The 16,035-nt window shown below is 38.7% G+C and overlaps 2 protein-coding genes across 5 annotated transcripts in view; one reads left to right on the plus strand and one right to left on the minus strand.

Annotated features, from left to right (window-relative positions):
• Positions 1–16,035, minus strand: part of LOC149148539 (uncharacterized) — a 141,011-nt gene that overhangs the window by 24,557 nt on the left and 100,419 nt on the right. The window lies entirely within an intron of this gene.
• Positions 1,068–2,793, plus strand: LOC149148540 (uncharacterized). The gene is made up of 3 exons (XM_089439066.1): positions 1,068–1,533; positions 1,641–1,782; positions 1,911–2,793. The coding sequence occupies exons 1-3, from the start codon at positions 1,068–1,070 to the stop codon at positions 2,371–2,373; spliced, it is 1,071 nt and encodes a 356-aa protein (XP_089295192.1). The 3' UTR covers positions 2,374–2,793.

Consider the following 16,035-nt stretch of genomic DNA (forward strand, 5'->3'; position numbering starts at 1 on the left):
CAATTGAAGAAAAGGACAGAAAGAAGGAAGAGGCGGAAAGAAACAAAGCTGAACGTGCAGGTAGATCTTTTGGGATATCTTCTCCTGATTTTGATGTTCAGGGTAGTGGCCCTACTGGCCCTAGTGGGAGGGGCTCCACAACTGGCACACCATCACATGCTAGCGCTACTGCTAGTGTGAATGCGAGGTCATCATTTTTTGTTCCACGAACAGGAGCTGGAGCACAACCTGGCATAAAATCGCTTTATAAAAAAAAGGAGAAGGAAGAAGCAGATAGAGTCATGGGGAGGTGTATTTATTGGAGCGACTTACCTCTCAGCATCACAAAAACCAATCCATTTTGGCAACCAATGTGTGATGCTATTGCTGTTGTGGGCCCAGGGTACAAAAGTGCCACATATGAGGAGTTGCGGGGGCCAATTCTTCAAGCAGAAAAAGAGGACATCAACTCTAGATTGGCGGAGTTGAAACAGACATGGGAAGTCACTGGATGCACAGTGATGTCTGATGGTTGGACAGATAGGAAGGGTAGGACCCTTCTAAATTTCTTGGTACATTGTCCTAAAGGTACCATGTTTATTAAATCGTTGGATGCATCAGAACATATCAAAGATGCAGCAACGATATGTGAGTTGTTAGATGGGTTCATTCAGGAGATTGGTGTGCAGAATGTGGTGCAAGTCGTAACAGACAATGCAGCTAATTATGTGTCTGCCGGCAGAATGCTTATGGAGAGGCATCCCACATTGTTCTGGACTCCATGTGCAGCGCATTGTCTTGATTTGTTGCTTGAGGATATGGGGAAACTCTCCTTCATCAAGGAGGCAGTTGATATGGCTAGGAGCATCCCCAAGTTTATTTATAACCATGCTTTTGTTCTTAGCCTTATGAGGAGGTTCACTAGAAACAAGGAGTTGCGGCGTCCTGCCATCACACGTTTTGCCACAACCTTTATTACTCTTCAGTCTTTGCTTCGATGTCAGTACGAGTTGAAGCAAATGTTTGTGTCTAATGATTGGCGTGGTTGTAGATACAGCAGGAGACCTTATGGGAGAGCCATTGAAAAAATGGTGTACTCTGAGACATTTTGGCGTGGAGTACAAGAAGCATGTGCAGTTAGCGAACCTATAGTAAAGGTTCTTAGATTGGTGGATGGAGAGAAGCCTGCAATGCCTTATTTGTATGAGGGCATGGATAGGGCCAAGGAGGCCATTCGTTCCTATTATGCAGACAAGGGTTCTGCTGGCCTTAATAGGCAGATGATGTTATGGGATGTGATCGATAGTCGGTGGACAGGGATGCTTCATCGACCCATTCATGCAGCAGCACTCTTCCTCAACCCTGCATTTGCATACAAATGCAATTTTCGTTTTGATGGCGAGGTGATGGAAGGGCTCCATTCCTGTATTGAGAGGATGGTACCTGATTCTGAGCTTCGTCGCAAAATCAGCCGCGAGATACATAATTATCAGGATTGTGTTGGCCTATTTGGCTTTGATGATGCCATTAAGGAAAGGGCCCTCTTCATGCCACGTAAGTGACAAGTCATCACTCATTAGAAATTAGAAATTTGAATTTAATTATGTTTTAACTTTTAACTTTTAAGTTTTTGAATTTTTTATTTCATTATTTTGTTGTAGATCTTTGGTGGCGAAGCTATGGTGCAAGGGTACCAAATTTGCAAAATTTGGCTATACGAATCTTGAGTCAAACATGTAGCTCTTCAGGGTGTGAGCGCAATTGGAGTGTATTTGAGAAAATACACGCCAAAAAGCGCAACAGGTATAACTTTGAACTCAAGCCTTCAGTTGAGCAATTACACTTATTGTAATTTTTAATTTTTAATTTATGACCTTCAAGTGTCAAGAGTCAAGAGTCAAGACTCATTACTTTTTTTGACACTCTTACAGGTTGGAGTTCGCACGCCTCAACGATTTGGTGTATGTGCATTACAACATCCGACTTCGAGTGAGGCAAATAGAATCACCAGTGGATCCAGATGCCATTTCCTTAGACAATATTGATGTATTGTCTCCGTGGAGGGTGGAGTCTCAGGAGCCCATATTGGAGGAGTCACCTTCATGGTTGGAGGAGCCAGTGGCAGATGATCCATTAGAGCAGGGGCAGCAAGAGGAGGACTCAGAGTCAGAGGAGCAGCAGCACTTAGAGGAGGAGCAGGAGGAGCTGGAGGAGGACACTGCGGGAGCATCAGCATCAACACCATCTGCTATAGATATAGGAGAGCATAGCTTCATGCCTATCACTCATTATTTGACATTAGGTGCAGAGGCAGTGTCAGGGCCTTCTACTACTAGGGGCAGGCCTGACAAACAGCCCATCATGTTTTCCCGTAAAAGGGGGAGAGGGCAGTAGATAGATAGCTGCTAGTTTTATTTGTTATGCTACATGTAACTCATGATGATGAGATACTTTTATTATTATATGTGATGTTATTTTGTATTGGTTCTCCACATTTGAGTCCTTGAATGGACAATTATCAGGGATTAGCACGATTTGGTATCGCCTTTGATATATCATTTCTATTTGACATCATATATATCAGTGTTTTCTTCATATTTATGTGCCAATGTGTTTAAACTTTATTTCATGTTGTTATTGCTTTATATGTTTAAAAATCTGAAAAAAATGAATATATTATGCATTTTTTATGCTTGCTTTTGTTGTTTAAATTCTGAACATGAAGATGTTGCTTTAAAAATTAAAATAGTTTCTTGAGTGTTTGCTGGGCACTGTATAGTTATACTCATTTAATGCCAATTTTTTGTTTTTTTTGTGCCCTAGGTTTGAATCAGTTCACTACAAATGTCAAATATGCCAAAAGCCTTGGACCCATTTTGGGAGTATGGGGAGGCTGTTGGTGGGGCAAATCAGGCATATATATCATGCAACTTGTGTGGGACCAAGATGTCAGGAGGGATTACACGATTGAAATACCATCTGGCTAAACTCTCTGCATATGATGCAGCAGATGTGATGCCTTGTATGGTTTCTAGTGCAGAGGTTATACAAAAAGCTCGTGAAGCAATTGCTGAACAAGACAGAAAGAAAGCTGCTAGGGAGAGGCCAATGGTCTCAGATAGATAGCTGCTAGTTTTATTTGTTTTGCAACTTTTGCTACATATAAGTTTATAACTCATGATGATGAAATACTTTTAAACTTTTATATATGTGATGTTGTTTTGTTTGAGTCCTTGATTGGACAATTATCACTATCAGGGATCAGCAGGATATGTGATGTTATTTTAATTTTTGTTTGAGTCCTTGATTGGACAATTATCAATTTATCACTATCAGGGATCAGCAGGATTTGGTATCGCCTTTGAAGTTTGATGTATCATTTCTATTTGACATCATATATATCAGTGTTTTCTTCATATTTATGTGCCAATGTGTTTAGTTCATGTTGTTATTGCTTTATATGTTTAGAAATCTGAAAAAAATGAATATATTATGCATTTTTTATGCTTGCCGATATTTGCCGATATTTTGCCGATATTTTCGCCGATATTTCCGATAAGATATTTTCCGGACCCTCGCCGATATTTTCCCGATACCGATATTATCAACACTGGTTTCAGCCAAAGGGATTCAGGTATTTCTTAAAGTTTTTGTGTTACTGTTAAAGGAACAGTCAGTGATTTAAAAGAAAACACAGTCAAGTATTTAAAGCCTAGATAAGAATGGCAAGGTCAAAGAAGAAAGCCTCCAAGCCTGCTAAAAATGTGTCTCCCTCCTCTACTAAACTAGAAGGCAATCCATTAGAATACATTTTATTTGAAACCCCAAAGTTTGATGGAAACTTTGATGTATGGGAAATAATGATGAGGGCTTTCCTAATGTCTGAGGGGATTGAAGTCTGGGAGTCAGTGATTGATGACAGCAAGATGGATGAAGAATCCATGGAGTATGATGCACAAGCAGTAAAGATTATCTTGGATGGTCTCCCTGATTCAGTGAAGAAAAATCTTGGAAAATATACATCAGCAAAGGATATATGGGACAGACTGCATGACCTTCATGCAAAGGGAGCACTGATCATGACAATGAGTCAAGAAGAACCCATCATAGAAGTTGAGAATGAAAAGCTTGACCTCATCAAGCTTCAAGTAAAAGAAAGGGATGAAGAGCTTGCCAAGCTCAAGAAGGAGCTGGATCAATGCAAGAGGAAGCATCATGAAGAAGTCATGTCTATGACAAATCAGTTGAACAGAGCAAAAAAGCAGGAAGACGCCTTGTCAAGTCAACTTGAACAAAAGCACAAGATAGTGAACAAACTTGCAGAAGAGATTGGACAGTACAAGGTAGAGGTCTCCTCCCTTAAGTCTGATCTACAAGAAGCCAGGAAGCGGGCACAAGAAGCTGAAAAGAAGATGGAGAGCAGTCAAGCGGAAATCTCCAAAATAAAGACAGACATCATCTCTCTTAAAGTAGCAGCAGCTGAAGCTACTTGTAGCAAGGAAGAAACTGAGGGACAACTAGCAAAGAAAAGTAATGAATGTGAAAAGTTAGAAGAAGAGATTGCCCTCCTCAGGAAGAAGGTTGAAGGGATGAACAAGATCATGAAGAGCTCTCAAGCTTTGGATGACATGCTCAGCTATCACAGATCTCCATCTGATAAATCAGGACTTGGGTATGTAGGTGAACACTCAAACAAGGATGAGGATGCTTTAAGCAAAGGAGATGTGAAGAAGCCAGAAAGAGATGGTGATGCTCCTAGTTCCAGCAAAGGCAAGGAGAAAAATGAAGGCAGCAATAGAAGAGATCCTGCTCCAAGTAGAAAACCAGCTCCAAGAAGAAATGTAGCTGATGGCAAGAAGGCAAGAGGCAATGGTGATCATCAAAGGATCTCAAGGCAGCAAGGCTTCAGAAGTGCATCAAGAAAACCTCCATCTCCCAGGTACCAAAGTTCATTTTATGGTTATTGTTATGCTTGCTCAAACTTTGGTCATATGGCAAAAGATTGTAGAGCATTTCATGGAGATAGATGTTGTGGTCTACGACAACCTCCAAGAAACAATTTTAGAAGAAATCATGAAATGTCATTCATGAAAAATGTAGAATGTTTCAAGTGTCATAACATTGGGCATATGGCACGAGATTGTAACTTGACATGGGCTCTTACACAAGCTAGACCCATGCAAAATAAGAAAGTTACACAAGTATGGAGAAGGAAGGAAAGGCAATCTGAAAACCCCTTGAACTCCCTAGTCGATCTAAATTTGTTTTGAGAAGAGTCTGCCAAAAGAAGACAAGCACACATTAAAGGGGAGCTTGTAATTTTTTGTTTGCTGAACTATATTAACAGTCATTTGTTGATGGAGGATGTATTGCAGCGCAGCAGTTGCAAATGAAATCTTTGTTAATCCCTCTAAAAGGTAATATGCAGCAGTGATGAAATCAGCAATGTTTTTGCTTTGTTTTTATGCAATATGCACAGAAATGCATAAAGAAGAAAAGATGGCAGCGCTGAAATGTAAAGAGCAGCAGCGAGATAAGAGAAAAATGCAAAGCATGGAGACCCTCACAGCAGTGGGAAGATAGAACACAAAACAGCAGTTTGGAAATTTTTTTTGTGGAGCACATGGATTAGAATGAACAGCAGTTTGAAATTTTTTTGTGGTGCACATGCATTGAAATGCATAGCAATGGAAAGTAGTTTCCTTTTATGAAAGAATATACTCACAGCAGAGTGAGTATAATACACAGCAGATTGAAATGTTTTCTATTGGGAATAAAAATGCAAAGCAGTGAGAAGAAAATGAGAAGAAGGCAAAACGCAGCAGAGCATAAATGCCCAGTGGCTGAGAATGCAATGAAATTCTTTCACACAGCAGTAAAAAAAATGTAATTTTTTTTTGCAATGCAGCATGCAAAGAAATGCATAAAGAAAAACAAGGACAGCAGATTTTTAATGCACACTGGATGTATAAGAATGTGTGTGGCAGCAGAAAGCCAAAGGAATTGCACAGTAGTGCATTGTGTAAAAAAAAAAATGAAGACTAAGATTGTGTGAAGCAAGGGTGCATAAGAAAAGGCAGCGACCTGTGTTATTCTTTTTGTGGAGAATGAAATGCCAAGAGTATGGGCACACAGCAGTATGATGAAACAAAAGGCAGCGACAGTGCAAATTGTAGAGGCAACGCAGCAGCAAATAAAAAACCAGGGATGACAGTCTATGGTTATGGGTATGGACAGCAGTGAATATGAAAAATGCAGCAGCAAGAAGTTTTGAACAGCAGCACATGCAAAAGAAATTTTCCTTACAGCAGTAAAGGTAAATGTAATGAATTTGTTGTTCATTGAATTGAAATGCAATATATGCAACAGCAGTGAGTGTAAGAAATGTTTACACACAGCAGTGTAAATTTGTAAATTGGGACAGTGTAATTGTTCCAGAAAAGACAGAGTATTTTGTCTTTGAAAAGTGCAGAAGCAGTGCAAGTGTAGACACAGCAGTGTGGGATAGACACAGTAAAGAAGATGGCACAACAGTGCAACAGAGAATATGCAGCAGCATAAAAGAACAATGTAATGAGTTTGCACACACAGCAGTGCAATGATTGTTTGTTTTGGAACTGCATTTGAAGCAGTCATTTGGTGAAACCCTCTGTTAAAGAGGAAGGTGCTTTTCAGCACATTGTCATTAGTGAATCCCTCTGTCAAGAGGAAGATGCTTTTTAGCATACACATGGTAAATCCCTCTATCAAGAGGATGATGCTTTTCAGCATAGTCACAGGTGAATCCCTCTGTCATGAGGAAGGTGCTCTTAAGCACAGTTTCAGGTTAATCCCTCTATTAAGAGGAAGACAACTTTGTTTGTTTGTGAACTGCATCAGAAGCAGTTGGTGAATCCCTCTATGTGAGGAAGATATCTTTGTAACAACAGTACCAAGAAATCCCTCCATGTGAGGAAGTGTTTGGGTATGTTTGAACGCCCAGCAGTTGAAATTAAAGGGGAGTGTTGGAATGTTAATTCCAACTGCAGCAGAGTGTGCGGACGTGGACCGTGACAGCGATGGCAGGGCAGTGATCAGCCAAATCCGCCATCAACTCAGCAAGCACGCAGCCGTACCAGTCACCCAAAACCACCGCAGCAAAACCGTCTTATTTCTCGGACCGCCTTCCAGCGAAAAGCTGTTTCCGTATATGCAACTCCGATAAACTATGGTGGCGCCTCGTGTCATTCGCCTGACATCAGCCGACGTAACTTTCTCGGGCGTTAAAGTCCTGCTGCAAACTGCCTCCCGATATTGATCTCCATCGTCCGATCTGGTTGCGTGTTGTCAGCCGTCGATCCTTGAAGGTGCACAGGCCTGCGTCAATTTAATTTTGCGTGGAGTGTTTGTCTTTTGGTTTGACCGTCGTGGAGGAGACGTTATGGTCTTAATGCTTTTACATAGTTTTTGGTGGCGGCCTTTAATATTGTGATGGGCATACGTCCCATACATTTAACATAGTTATGGGCACGTTTTGATATAAGTTTTTTTTATGTTTTATATATATTATGTAAGCCCGCGCCCTCAAATATGAGTGAAGTAAAAAAAAGTCAATGTGTGGTTGGTGTGTCGTTGCACATAGAGATATGTAAGAACGCAGCAGCGAAAGACCAGTGAGCTTGTGTGCATAAATTTTGCTATACATTGACCATTTTTGTATGAGAGCTTGGGGAGCGAAAAAAATGAGAGTGCGTAAAAATAGTTTTTTTTGCTGCAGCGAAAAGAAGGTTGACTTCCATGAAAAATATGGTGATGCACAGCAGTGCATAATGCAAAAATGAAAACGTGGGAGCGCATAAGGAATTTGTATGTTTTTTTTACTAATGGTGGAGCGGATTTTTTTTTGTTGACTTTTGTTTTCTTTGTAAGATGAAAATGCACAGCAGTGCGGGGATTATGTAATTTGTTTTGTTTTACAGCAGCGTGTAAAAATAGTTTTTCACCTGTAAATGTAAATGGAGGTTTTACAGCAGTAAAAGAAATGGGAATTTTTCCAGCAGTATAAATTCTCATATGAAGACACAGTAAATGTTTTTGTTGTTAAATGTATTTTGGTGAATCCCTCTCAGAAAAGAGGATGAATATGTATGAGGCAAAATATTTTTGAATAGAAATTTTATGGTGGTGAAATACTCTGTTCCTCAGTGAATTTTTCTTTTAAGCTTCTCTGTGCACAAGAGGATCCTGTGGAGGTAAAACAGAGCATTGCCTCTGTGTATTTGAATCTCGGTTTTTGGTATTTTCTCCATGTAAAAATACCCAACATCATGGTGGTAGTTGACAGACTTACCAAGTATGCACACTTTTGTGCATTATCACATCCATTTAAAGCCAGTACAATTTCTACTGCATTTATGGAAACAATTCAAAAGCTACATGGAAACCCAAAGATTATTGTAAGTGACAGAGATCCCATTTTCACTAGAAATTTTTGGACAGAATTATTTTCTTGTCTTGGTACTCAGTTAGCTCATAGCTCATCTTATCATCCTCAATCTGATGGGCAAACTGAGATAGTAAACAAATGTTTGGAAGGATATCTTCGTTGCTTTGTATCTGATAAACAGACACAATGGGTCAAATGGTTGCCTCTGGCTGAATGGTGGTATAACACTTCCTTCCATACAGCAACAAAAATGACCCCATTTATGGCACTTTATGGGTATCAACCACCATCCATCACATCATATTTAAGAGAAAATTCTAAGGTTCAGGCAGTGGAACATCACATCAAACATCAACAACAAGTCCTCCAACTCTTAAAGGATAACCTCGTGTTGGCACAGAATAGAATGAAACAACAGGCAGATCAACATCGCAGCGAAAGAAGTTTTGATGTAGGTGATTGGGTATTCCTACGGCTACAACCATATAAGCAAATGTCCCTCAAGCAAGCTAAGAAGGATAATAAATTATCACTAAAGTATTATGGTCCGTACAAGGCGTTGCAAAAGATTGGTACTATGGCATACAAATTGGAGCTTCCTACAGCTTCTCGATTGCACCCAGTTTTCCATGTTTCATGTTTAAAGAAGGTTACAAGCGACAAGCTCCCAGTTCAAACAATATTGCCAAAACTTGACGAGGAAGGAAAAATTATATTGGAACCCGAAGCAGTCACAGAAACAAGAACTCGACAGCTACGAAATCGATCAATTTCAAAGTATCTTATCAAGTGGAAGAACTTATCCGCTGAAAATTCCACATGGGAGGATGAGAACTTTATACAGAAGTATCCAGAACTACTCAAGCGTTGAGGACAACACTTTTTTGAAGGAGAGGGGCATGTTGGGTCCATATAATACTAGTGATTACCCCATTACTATTGTAGTTATACCCCTTATTAATATTGTTGTGCCCCTATTGCCCCCATATTGTTATTACTGTGCCCCATAGAATCCCTCTATTGTTATTTTTGTGGCTTTATATTTTTATTGTTAGGTCGGCTGGATTATATTGTGACTTCTTAGACTCCTATATATAGAAAGGAGGTTTTGTCATTTGAATCATCCAAGAATTGTTCATTTATGTAATGTAAAGGAGGTTGCCCCCTCGAAGAGGCTGAATTCTAAGGCGTTGATCTATCTTTTATATCTTTTCTTGAGTTGGTTTCATAACATATATGCTCATTACTGTCATCCATTTTTTATGAAATCAACCCCAATAAAAGATGCCCAACTTATGCAAAGCCTTGTTGATTTGTTAGACAACTTATGAGTTAGTTTTATGCCAATTCAATGTGTCAAATGTCACTGTTATGAAATGATTATCTTGTTGTAGCAAACAGTGAGGAGAATAGGGTTTAGAAATCAAACCCTTAGGCCTTGAAGCCTTGAGGAAAATTTTCCAAACTTCTCCCAACGAATAGGCTACCCTCAAGGGCCTAGATCTAGCTCAAACCCCAACAAATCTTCTTGGAGCTCACTTGCACAAATGAAAATAAAAATACCCAAGAACCCAAATATATACAAAATTCAAATAAAAACCCCAAACCCTAGTAACTGCAAAACAAGGGTTAGAAAAAAATTATTTACAAAAATTATTCTACAAAAGATAATTCACAATTTATATACAAATATATAATGATTGTGAAAATAAAATATTTTTTGAGGAAATATTTTTTTAAATGATGAGCAATGACAATAGATCAAATGTGTTTCGAAAGTTATGGTGTTTCCCATAGCCTTAGCGAAGTAAGAAAATCAAACAAAATTCCCAGAGCCCAAACAAGGTCGACTCTCCTCCAAAGTCTGTGAACTTGGAGCCCAAGGGTCGGGGAACCTGCAAACTCTATATATTTCTTTAAGAAATCTTGTTAAACATATGGTGAATCATATCACCTAAGATAGACCCAAAATCTACCAATAGAATGTTCTTATCACCATCTCATGAATAAACAAGTTTATTAAAATTTTAAGCACAATATAGAAAAGCACATACCACAGATAATCGAACAAAGAACACCATGAACTGAACTCCAAAGTCTTTTATTATGATATTTCAAACGTCTCTGGAAGATCAGTGGAAAAACACCAGCATTACAAAATTACATAGACTAGAGTCGGAGATTTCATCATGACTTGAGAAGCAACATGGCTTCTAATTTATAGATAAATCCTTCAAGTAGAAAATAACAGCTAGTTGGCTTGATCCACGTCAAAATAATCTCGACCGTTGATAAATATTTGATCATCTTTTAATCTTTGTCGTCGAAAATATTTATTTTTGAAGATTTTATTAATTTCTCATAAAAAACATTTTCCAAAAATAAATATTTTGGATTAATTTCCTCAAAAATTTGACTTTGACTTCACCACTAAGGTCCAAGGGCTCAATTTTTCTTAAAATATCAATTTTTGCATTGGTGGAGTGTTGAGAAATCTAGGGCATGAATAGTTAAAAGATTTATTTGCTTCATAATTGCTTGTAAGGTACTTTTACTTCTTAGCTTATAGTCTTTTTTTCGTTATGTTAGTATTATGTTCTCTTTATCAAGACAATTACCAGTATGCACATAAAAGACAAGTGACACAGTGTGTACGCTTGTTAGCCAGGGCCAAAAACTCTCACCCCTTGAGAGAAAAACTCGAACAAAATTCTTCTTCTAGATCTTCAATTGATGAGTAGACCATGACACAAACCCTTGACTCTAGTATCCTCCCAAGAACCTTGTCACTAACCTTGATGCTCTGCCTCTTCCCTTTCTCGACTTTCATCTTTATCTCGAACTTCTCTCCTCGGCTCCCTCTAGAGAAACTCGGTCTCTATCCTTCACATTGCTCCTTCTCTGCTTCTTCTAAAGAATCTTGGCCTTTATCCTTCACATTGCTCTTTCTTCTTCGATGCCCCAGAAGAAACCTCTCCTTCGCTTGCCCAGAAGAAACCCTTCTCTGCTACGCCAGAAGAAAACCCTCTTCGTTGATCCAAAAGAAACCCTTCTTTGCTTGCCCAGAAGAATCCTCCTTCGCAACGCCCAGAAGAATCCTCTTTCTCCCTTCTTTGCACCTCTTTCTTTGCACTTCTCTTGATCGAATGTGAGTTGAGTTTCTTACTCTAAGCGAGGCTGAGTGTGACTTGTATATACACCTTTCCTCATGTCCCTTAGGCTGACATGATCACTTGTAGTTAGGTCGACTTCTTCTAGCAGTTTCTTCCATCATTGTAGGTCGACTTGAAGAGGATAAGTGACAAGGTCTTGGAGGATACTTTACATAGATAAATTTGACCTTTTACAAAGTGTAACATGACTTCATTACATGACAATGACTCTATCATTTTATGACTAGATGACAAATAATTCCTAAGGGCTCTCAATGGGAGTCTTTACTCAAAAACAAAATCTCTTGCTCATAAAAGCCATGAAGTAAGTCAATATAATAATTTTATTTTTCTTTTTTACATCTCATTACATAAAATCATAATTACATGTCATTATGAAGACCAAACCTAGTTACATTTTTTAACACTCCCTCTTAACTAGGGAGGTATTCATAATGGTACTTGGACTTTCTCAATCTGAAGAATTTCTCATAAGAAGAATTCAGATTTGTAACTCATTTGTATAGCATCATATCAACCAGCATTGTTACATAGCAAGAACTTGACTAACAGCTCTTTATCTCCACAAGGTATGAGTTCAATGTTGGGTAGACCAATGATTTATAGACACACTCATCATTGCCGCTCTCGGAACATACCCTGCCCAAGTACTCAGGATATATCCCATGAGGACTATTCTTATCTTGGACTCCCCAATACCCAAAGAGTATCGGTCCTCCACAACTACTCTTCTATTGGATGCCCTATCTCATCCTCAAAGAGTATCGGATGCGAAATGGTTACCCAATCCTCCATTCTGTCTTCCCAGGTGAAGACCAGAATGGCATGTCTATCTCTCCCTCTCAAATTAGGAGGACATATTCCAAATAAAGGAATGTACTCATTCCTACCAAAAGGGAATGTACCTAAGCTCCCTCTTGGCTTAGGAATTTCCAAGTTTCTTCTAAGTAAGAAACTTCTTTTCAGGCCCTCTTAACTAGGGACTTATAGCAGCTCCTCATGTGGAACAACTAGCTACCTAAAGAACTCCTCTCTCCTTCAATCTCATAAATTTTCTTTTGTCATGGGGTCTTCATCTTTCGGGGGCACAGACCATCCATCACTTTCATCCATGAGTTAGTCATGTCCTCATTTCTTCAGAAAGTGATCCAATCAATTTTCCATTTGGCTTTGTTTTATGACATTTTGCTTTTAGGCCATATTTTCCGAAAGGATCTTACATCCTTCAATATGGTCCTCTTGGAAGTCATCCATAGATCTTCCCTTTGGCAGTCCTACATAAGCCCATCCAGATATTAGTTCAAAAATAAATGAACACTTAAATCAAACATTACCTTTGTGATGGTCTTTCATCATGACATCTTCCTGTAGGTATCAGCATCATGTATACAGGTTGACACATTTCCCAAAGATATTCATTGTCAAGGGTCTCCATCTTTTCCCAACTCTTATTAGAGTCTTCATATCTTTCTGGGAGATATTCAAGTCAAGTCTTCTTGGTCTCGGATGTTGAATGCCTTCTACTCTTGTTGCATATTTTCACAATCTCTTCCCTTCTTTTCACACGCTTCATTCCCAGGAGCTTCCAATCAAAGTTCCTTAATTGTAGTCAACTTCTTCATGATTCATATGAGAACAATTAGGTTGATTTCATCTAGTGTGACTTGTGCTTTTCTGCAATCTTCCAGAGGAGGAGATTCTTTCTTCTTTTGATCATGTTTCCCAAGATGGAAATAGTGATCCATATTACCTACAACCATATGACATGACTTTCATAATATCCTATGTAAGCATACATACCTCATCTTTCCTTTCGGTCATCCAGACTTCCTGTAGCAACTTTATTTGAACGAAGGAATTTTATCCTTTAGACCTGCTTTCCTGTTATGTCATCATATCATCATCCCTTGAATCCCACGAGTTGGAATTCCTGATGAAACATTTGCTTCCTTTCTATATCGGTGAATCCTTTGATAAGGATTCCATCAGAGAGACTTGAGGATCTTTCATATCCTCAACCGAAAGATGTTTCCTTATTGACTATTGTATGATGATCCTAGTTGATGATGACCTTTACTTCTTTCTATAAGTATCAATAAGGTTTCCTAAGAGCTTCTTATTCTTTGTAAACAATAGAATTTATTCCAGACATACTTTATGCTTCTCATGTCAAGGGCTCTTACTTCTAATGCTTCTATCACAGTGCTACTTTCTAACTCGATGCATTCTATCTTATTTATATTGCATCCTATCTATAACTTTCAAATGAAAGTACCTTCTAGTGAAGAAGATCATCTCAGTCATAGCAGAGATCTTTTACTTCTTCATTTGTAAGCTTCTTTGTCTCAGGTTCTTTCACTTCCTCAATAATGTGGCCTTCTTCCCTATTCCTCTTACATTTAGGACAATCTCTTCTATAGTGCCCAAGTTTCTGACAACCATAGCATCTTTCCTTAGCCATTCTTCTTTTTCTTTGGAGAACCAAACTTTCCAAATTTCCCTCTTGTTACTAATTGATCCCTTCTATTTGATATTTTGTCACTTTCTTTCTTCATCCTGTCTTCTTTTGCCTTCAGAGAGACCATAATTTGATGAATGGGACAGCTTCCTCTTCTTTAGTAGATATGAGGTTACCTTGTTCATCAACCAGTGCATTTAGAAAAACAGAGATCATTTCTTTCTCAGATACCATCTCTCACAGATCCTACAATTGACCTTTTATTTGAGATGCTTTTGAAAGACATGACCATATCCCTTCATCTTTTGACACCTTCAATTTATAAAAATCATATCTAAGTGATACGGTCTTTTCTATTGTGCTTTCAAAGAAAAGTTCTACCAGCTTATCATATATTTCTTTAGATGTCTCCAGCTCTGCTACATTGGAAAGGAGAGGACCTTTGATGGATTCCTTGAGAATCTTTTGAGCATTTAGATCCCTTTCCATGTATTCAAATAATGTTTGTTCTTCGGATGGCTTGGAGAGCTTTCCATGAACATGATCAATGACTTCATTTACTTCGAGGACTATGTCTATCCTTATTTTCCATTCAAGGAAGTTTGATATCTCAACCAGCTTATGGTTCTCCATGAAACATGAAGTCATTTTTACTAGATTAGATTATAATGAAAAGGTACTTACTTGTGAAGATCAAATATTCAACTTGATGATGAACTTGTTGCTTCAGATGATTCTTTTAAGAAGGTTCTTACTTCGACGAGGGAAGACTGTCTTCTTTAGGATGATCTTTTTCCAAATGAGATCCTTGCTTCAATAGAGAGAAGATTGCTTTTTTATCTAACCTTCCTTAGATTTGACGAGTTTCCACTCCTTTGGTGATGTATGAGTGATGATCTCTGAAGTGCTTCTAGGGTTTCAATCTTTCTTCCTGCGTCCTTCTTGAAGATAATTTCAAGACTCTTGCTAGAGTTTATTTCTTCGATCTAGGGTTTTGATAGATCTTGATTTCTTGCTTTGAGCCTTCTCTGAAGCTTGATTCTTGTGTGTCTACTTGCTTTGAATGCCCCTTCTTGACTTCAGCACCTAAGCTCTGATACCAGGTTAAGAAATCTAGGGCATGAATAGTTAAAAGATTTCTCTGCTTCATAATTGCTTGTGATGTACTTTTACTTCTTAGCTTATAGTCTTTACTTCGTTATGTTATTATTGTGTTCTCTTCATCAAGGCAATTACCAATATGCACAATAAAAGACAAGTGACACAGTATATAGACTTGTCAACCAGCGCCAAAACCTCTCACCTCTTGAGAGAAAAACTAGATCAAAATTCTTCTACTAGATCTTCAATTGATGAGTACCAAGACCATGACATAGACCCTTGACTCTAGTATCCTCCCAAGAACCTTGTCACTAACCTTGATGCTCTGCCTCTTCCCTTTCTCGACTTCCTTCTTTATCTCGAACTGCTCTCCTTGGCTCCTTCTAGAGAAACTCGGCCTCTATCCTTCACATTGCTCCTTCTCTGCTTCTTCTAGAGAATCTCAATCTCTATACTTCACATTGCTATTTCTTCTTCGATGCCCCAGAAGAAACCTCTCCTTCGCTTGCCCAAAAGAAACCCTTCTTCGTTGCCCCAAAAGAAAACCTTCTTCGTTGATCCAGAAGAAACCCTTCTTCGCTTGCCCAAAAGAATCCTCCTTCGCAATGCCTAGAAGAATCCTCTTTTTCCCTTCTTCACACCTCTTTCTCCACACTTCTCTTGATCGAATGTGAGTCAAGTTTATTTCTCTAAGTGAGGTCGAGTGTGGCTTATATATACACCTTTCCTTATGTCCTTTAGGTTGACATGATCACTTGTAGATAGGTCGACTTCTTCTAGCAGTTTCTTCCATCGTTGTAGGTCGACCTGAAGAGGATAAGTGAAAAGGTCTTGGAGGATACTTTACATAGATAAATTTGACCTTTTATAAAGTGTAACATAACTTCATTACATGACAA

Source organism: Pinus tabuliformis, chromosome 9 (assembly GCF_031772625.1).
Source record: "Pinus tabuliformis cultivar Carrire ecotype Pingquan chromosome 9, CPIR1, whole genome shotgun sequence".
NCBI lineage: Eukaryota > Viridiplantae > Streptophyta > Pinopsida > Pinales > Pinaceae > Pinus > Pinus tabuliformis.

Coding starts and splice junctions, on each gene's coding strand:
- LOC149148540 (XM_089439066.1), top strand. CDS start 1,068: ATGGTGTACTCTGAGACATTTTGGCGTGGAGTACAAGAAGCATGTGCA. Junction 1,534..1,640: donor AAGGGCCCTCTTCATGCCAC/GTAAGTGACAAG, acceptor ATTTTGTTGTAG/ATCTTTGGTGGCGAAGCTAT. Junction 1,783..1,910: donor CACGCCAAAAAGCGCAACAG/GTATAACTTTGA, acceptor ACACTCTTACAG/GTTGGAGTTCGCACGCCTCA.